Genomic DNA, 6,700 nt, shown 5'->3' with positions numbered 1-6,700 from the left:
TAAGTTTACATACTTATATGTCACAGTTATGTTTATATAGTTATGAATATCACCCTATGTGTTCACTTAACCACTGGTCAAATATTTGCTGTGTGAGTGACTGAAACACTAATGCAACATCATAAGTCTGGTCCACTAAATTACTGAATTTCATAAGATTTATGGCTGTAGCTAAGGGAGCTCATAGTTACTTATCGTTCCTCTGGACTGGTGGACCCAAAGGAGTCTTGGTACGGTAAGGCTCCAAGTTTATTAAAATAGATTAGACGTAGATGAGAACGCTTCAAAGGGAGAACAGTTATGCGCACACACACGCAGGCAGAACAGTTTTAATTAAGTGAAACGGAAGGCAATGCGTAATATGGAGCACTTCGTTGAAAACAAAAGTAGTACAGGTATTCTTCCTCCTTTCTAGAGCGCTGTCCACGATGATTGGAGCAGAGAGGACGATTGGAGGACGGAAGGACTGAAGGACCAATAACGGGAGAGTTTAGTCTAAACCACGGCTTCTCCCCAAAAGTTTTTTGACCAGTTAGATAGTTGTACCTTTTCAAATATTGTATACTCTGACAAGTTGAGGTCAGTCTTTTCTGTTTATCCTAAACAGTGAAGATCCATGTGCACATGCTAATGTTGATACATTAATGCATAAGAAATTTCACATTGTGAATAACAGGTTGATCTGCCAATGTGTCTACCCCCTTTAAACTGCATTTGTTTTAGTTAACTAGTAGTACCCAGTAAAACAGTAGCCAAGCTTATGGCTTTTCTTCCCATAGAATTAAGGTTTACAACCAGTGAAACAGCTTCTTACCTTTGCGTTTAGTCAGGATAGTGACAACAGGAACGTCGGGTCTGTCAGAGAACACCTCGGGATGGTTTAAGAAAGCATCCTTGACCATTTCATAACCATTAAGCACAACAACCAGTTGATTCCCCACAAAAAAGCTGAAAACGTTACCGTGAATACTGACTAGTTTCGATAAAGTAGCCAAGGGGTTTTCCTTATCAACGCTGCTGTCTGATCCATGTCCAAACCATCTCTGGATGAAACAAGGAACGAAAAGGCCGCCGACGTTGCCGACTATAGGCCATGGCTTCGGACCTGGAGGAATATTTGTGAGGTCCCGACGTTTCTGATAAAACTTGAATAAGTAATATACCAGCAAAAATACTATTAGAGCTACGACGTTTGCATGTGTCAGTGCAGAACTGCTCAGATGTTTCAGTGATGACAATGGAAACATGGTGTCAGAGTTTAAATACACTGAATAAAGTGAGCTTGCAATACAACCCCATTTTTAGGATTATTCGCTAAACGGTCATAAATCTGAAGATTCCAACTATAGTAGGAGACGCTATTTAACAGACCTGCTCACGGTCTTCCTGTGTAATAACGCAAGGTGGCACCGTTGCCGCTTCCTATTGGCTGATAGAGCTGTGAGCTGTTGTGATTGGTGCGTCTTGACGGCGAAAATGGGCATTTAAGCCCTAAAGGTGATCTTACAGGCTACACCACACGATGCGAGGGCGAGCATAATACATCTAGAATGGTGAGGGGGCCCTATAGTACACTGACACAAGAAGCAAACTATAAAAAGTGGGAGTAAAATAAATATGTAAATAAATTAAGGTATGCAGACTTTTTCTTTCCAATCGCCAATCTTTCCAATTTTTTCTCTTTAAATAGAAATGTTTATTTATTTATAATTTTTAAAAATTAGTTTAGCGTATTTATTTGCATGAATGCAGTCCTGCCCCTTTCAATTTTGTTAAGGTATTGTACTTCAAAGGAAAGTGACAGCAAATAGGGAGTATGGCCTATGTCTTGTCATTTGTTTCTTACTCGATCACTCTCTTTGTATGTGACTACAAAATGCACGTTCATTTATGGATTAAATGATATTCAAAACTTGAGAATGACACACTTTGCATAGTTTTCTTTTTCTATTATTCTTTGACTTTTTTAAACTAATGTAAAACATAATCTACATGTTGCAACAGCAAATTCCATTTAAATTCACATATTAGTGTAAAACACAAATATATGATAAACTTTAAGGACAGAAGAAAGTATATAAAATATTTAATCCAAATGTAGTAATATATTAACAGTCTGACATAACTATGTGCTTACAAATATTCTGTACTGGCTACTGTATGCCCTTTGCCTCTCCTTAATGTGGATAATGTAACTTGAATACATAAACATGTGATTTAGATTTTATTTTTATGTTTTTTACAAATAATTTTAGAAAAAATATATTTATTGTGACTGGTATGGTTTAAGTAGTTATATTTAAATAAAAAAACAATAAAGCCTTAGTATGGTTACATTTTAATATAACAGTACAATGTTGAGACTACAGCTAAAATATACACACTCAAGTCTATTAAAATTAATACAAAATTAATAAGAAGAAGAATTAAAAAACTGAAAAAGTACATGAAGCCTCATAATGGCAGTTTTGGTACACCTACTGACATTTAACACTCTAAGGCACTTGAGCATGCTGATCATATTGAGGTAAACCCCATCAATACATACAGTAAGAAAGAGTTATGGTAGCAGACCCAAAATCAAAGTCTTACAAATACTGCAACAAATGTGCAAGTCCATTGCAACAAATATTTGAAATTCATGAGGAACTGATGCAAGTATCCTTTACAAAAACCAAAAAAAAATTTGTCATAGCATTTTATCTCACAAATAAATTAAAGTGACATACAGAGACAATATGATTATCCTTCTAGGCACATTTATGCTGAAACATTTCTTATGCATTTGGTACCGTTATGTTGCTGTCCAGTACAATGGAATGAATGAAAAAGTACCATTTCAGTGGACTCTCAGGCAACACTGCTGGGTTATCAGGGTCACGTCACTCTTCTCGTGTGCTTTGTACCATTGAGTACTTCTTGCATGGGTTCTTAAGGCAGGCAGGAGGCCAGGTGATGGGCCAACTGTACGAGCATGGCACCGAGGTTTGGACATTTCTCTCCAGGAAGTTGAACAGTGGATTCCACCAGGTGTTGGTGAGGTAGTTATTGGGCGAGCATTTCAGAGTCTGTCCAAAAGAAAGCTATCTTTAAAAAATACAGTAATAATAACACATTTTATATGTTTCCTTATATAGAAGGAGTGCAGTTCAATGTGCTACTGATGAACAACGTCAGTTCTTTTTGTCATAACGTGATTTGCATTTGTAATTTCAAAGTTGCTTTTGTGTGACTGCCCGTCAGATTACAGTTATGCAACTTAGGTGAGGTATCGGTGGGAAGATGGGAGACAAACTCCACACTTTTCCTTCAGTGCAAAGTACATATTTCAAAGTTAATATGAGGCTTTAGAAGTCTTGGTTACACAAAATGAGTCTTTTTAGTAGAGATTTCTCTTTTTGTTTCCCCAGTGTATCTGTGTTGACCACTAAAATCACTGGGCAAGGTTGTATTTTTTCCCATTTATTTCACTGGTCTTCATTGAAAATTGTATTGAATGTGTTGTGAATGTAAATCATGTGACTAATGTTTTAACATAACCTGAAAGATGATTTAGCAGTGGTCTCACCCCACAGCAACTGTCAAGTTTACAATACAGTACAGTAGAGGGAGTCATGTGGACACTTCTGACAGTAGAGACACATAGTAAATTTATAGACCAGTTCCTTTAAATGTAAATGTATGTACGTTTTAGCTTGTATACTTGAGGTAAGCACAATACAAGCATGTCTCACCGGAGAAGCCGTAAAGCCCTGCATGGATAATGATTCATTTGTACCAGTGTTCATTGAGAGCGGAGCCTTTGGCTCTGAAAGCTCTCATTTAATGTTTTTGACTTCAACACACACATCCAGTGTTCAGCTCTGTGTTCAGACCTGTAAATTGGCCATGGTGTGGTACCACCAGAACAGGCGGGAGGTGATGAAATAAGCCACAACCACATCCACACTGTAATGCTCATGTGCCACTAAGATGCACACCACACCCACGGCGCTGAGCAGCCAGCAGATCAGATGGTACCACCAAAACGACCGCGGCGAGTCTTGAGAGAGAGCAAAGAAAAGAGTGTTGGCAATATTTATGACATATGTGGGCTGTCTCTGCTGTCAAAAAGGGTAGACTGCAGCATTTTAGTCAAATGTATCAAGAACGATTTCCTGCATCACATGTACAAACAGAGCTAAAGCAAAAATCTTGGTAATAGTGTCATTAAAACACCATAAACTCTGCTTGTAAACAATATAAGAAGAAACTCTTCTTATATGTACTTTGATTCCTTTCATTAAACTCTACAATATACCCTATCATGGCAGTTCTCTACCAGAGGACTCAGACCAACAGTCTCAGCAGTATTGATTCTGTTATTGCTCAGGCAAAGTCTCTCTCCAAATGCCACTCAACTCTCTGTTCTTATACACATGTTGCGCTTTCCCGCCTTTCATTCCTTTCTGTTAAAGCTCGCTCTCTTTCTATTTCTATCCATTGTTTTTAGCATGACTCATAATTCACTCCGTTCAAGTAATTAGAATGTTAAAAGAAAACATAATAGGGACAACACATGAATTATTTGTATCCTATTAGTACGTACATGTGTAGTCGTATACAGTACAGCTGCACTGTAACACAATACTGTGGGCCATAAGAGATGAGAATGGAAACAGATAATATAAGAGACAACAAACAATATAATTAATGTATTATTCATATGGAAAATTACAATAAATTATTCCATACAAGCAAACAAACAAGTGCTACTTTGGGTACTCACACTCTTTGATGAAGAGATAAGTGAGGGTGAGCATCACAGTGTGTCCACTGTAGAGGAAATCTCCACACAACAGATGGGAGTTTGTAATGGAAAGACCTCCACCGGAAATCAGCTGCAAAATTCGCTGGATTTTTGCCTGGGAGTCTCCGTGCAGCTGAGAGAAAACAGAAAGTTGATGTAAAGATAGAACAACAGATAAAAGCTGGATCTGTGCTAACATCAGAGCTGCAACTAATAATTACTTGAATTAATGAGCAATTGATTGGATATAATCAACCATTTACTCAACAAAATCACAAATTCTGATCTTCAAAATGCTTTTTATCTGACCAACAGTACAAAGTCAGATATTCAATTCACAGTGAGGTAAAACTAAGAAAAGTAGTTCAGCTGGACTCAGAGACTTTTGCTTGATAAAATATTTAATCAATACTGCCATTTCAACTTTAATAATTAGGTTTTATTGATTATCAAAACTGTTGCAAACTAAAGGAAAAATTCAACATTTTAGTTCCCAGTGTTTGCCTGGAAACATCTCTGTGGTGTAAATAGGCAAGAATACAGCAGATAAATCCCTTAAAACTGCAGCTCACTGTTTTAATGTGTCAATTAACAAGCTTTATAGGCAGATTTAGTTATCAAAATGTTTAACTGCTTCTCTCTTTTTTTTGTTAGGCAACACAAGTTGAGCTTGTAATTGACAGGAGAGGAAAACAGTCAGAATGAAGAGGAACTGAAGGAAAGAAAACAAACATAGTCCAACTGTATCATCAACTAAACGTGGTCAAATCTCTTGTAGTTGCTGCTTAAATTACTGTTGATAACTCCCTTCTAATAAGCAGCTAAAGGCTTTCATACACTTTCCCAAACATTTCAAAATCTTAGGAACAAAACATCTAAACTGTGTGACCCTTCATTGCTGAGCACAAGTTTTTGATCAAATACTGATGCACCTCAATATCACTGGTGTCCTGAGGCAGCAAAGACACAAAATAGCCTTTTTATAGCTGTCTCTCTTGCGTGGCTGGGCAAAATGAGTCCCAGAGCGTACTTGAGGGCACAAGGCTAAATAACAACAGCTGATGCTCGCTCTGATGCTTACATACTCACCTTAGGGGCACAAGTCATGTGCATGCCGGGTACAGGCAGGGTGGTGATGTACATAGTGACACAGCGGTACAAGTACAGGGTACCGATGAGGAAGAAGTACCGCCTGCTTGCTATTGACCTGAAAATGGACAATGTAAAAGCCATAATTGTTGGATTGCAGATATAAACATATATATATATATATATTCTGGCTCTCAAAGACCTGTTACTGTGCCTTGAAAAAGTCCACCTCTACTCCACTCATTAATCTAAATTAGTAGCACCTGTCTGAGCTCTTTAAAGACACCTGTCCACCCCACAGTCAGTCAGACGCCAACTACTACCATGCGCAAGACCAAAGAGCCGTCAAAAGACACCAGAGACAAAATTGTGGACCTCCACAAGGCTGGAAAGGGCTACGGGGCAATTGCCAAGCAGCTTGGTGAAAATAGATCAACTGTTGGAGCAATTGTTAGAAAATGGAAGAGGCTAAAGACGACTGTCAGTCTCCCTCGGACTGGGGCGCCATGCAAGATCTCACCTCGTGGGGTATCACTGATGATAAGAAAGGTGAGGAATCAGCCCAGAACGATAGGGAGGAGCTGGTCAATGACATGAAGAGAGCTGGGACCACAGTTTCAAAGGTCACTGTCGGTAGAACACTACGCCGTCATGGTTTCAAATCATGCATTGCACAGAAGGTTCCCCTGCTCAAGTCATCACATGTCCAGGCCCATCTGAAGTTTGCCAAAGACCATCTAGATGATCCAGAGGAGGCATGGGAGAAAGTCATGTGGGCAGATGAGACCAAAGTAGAACTTTTTGGTCTAAACTTCACTCATC

At 38.6% G+C, this 6,700-nt stretch overlaps 2 protein-coding genes across 3 annotated transcripts in view; both read right to left on the bottom strand.

The window, feature by feature from the left end:
• Positions 1-1,433, bottom strand: part of cyp2u1 (cytochrome P450, family 2, subfamily U, polypeptide 1) — a 9,827-nt gene extending 8,394 nt beyond the window's left edge. For both annotated transcript variants that reach the window (XM_020591857.1, XM_020591858.1), the window contains exon 1: positions 815-1,433. In XM_020591857.1, coding sequence (XP_020447513.1) covers positions 815-1,247 — 433 coding nt within the window. In that variant the 5' untranslated portion in view covers positions 1,248-1,433. The remainder of the gene's footprint in view (positions 1-814) is intronic.
• A 909-nt stretch (positions 1,434-2,342) lies between these two features.
• The window catches only part of sgms2a (sphingomyelin synthase 2a), a 12,261-nt gene continuing 7,903 nt past the window's right edge, over positions 2,343-6,700 (bottom strand). The window contains exons 3-6 of the mRNA XM_020591686.1: positions 5,879-5,996; positions 4,769-4,922; positions 3,876-4,042; positions 2,343-3,068 (exon numbers count right to left, since the gene is read on the bottom strand). Coding sequence (XP_020447342.1) covers positions 2,883-3,068; positions 3,876-4,042; positions 4,769-4,922; positions 5,879-5,996 — 625 coding nt within the window. The 3' untranslated portion in view covers positions 2,343-2,882. The remainder of the gene's footprint in view (positions 3,069-3,875; positions 4,043-4,768; positions 4,923-5,878; positions 5,997-6,700) is intronic.

Source organism: Monopterus albus, unplaced genomic scaffold (assembly GCF_001952655.1).
Source record: "Monopterus albus unplaced genomic scaffold, M_albus_1.0 scaffold15.1, whole genome shotgun sequence".
NCBI classification, from domain to species: Eukaryota; Metazoa; Chordata; class Actinopteri; order Synbranchiformes; family Synbranchidae; genus Monopterus; species Monopterus albus.
This window is presented reverse-complemented; position numbering and strand designations above follow the sequence as displayed.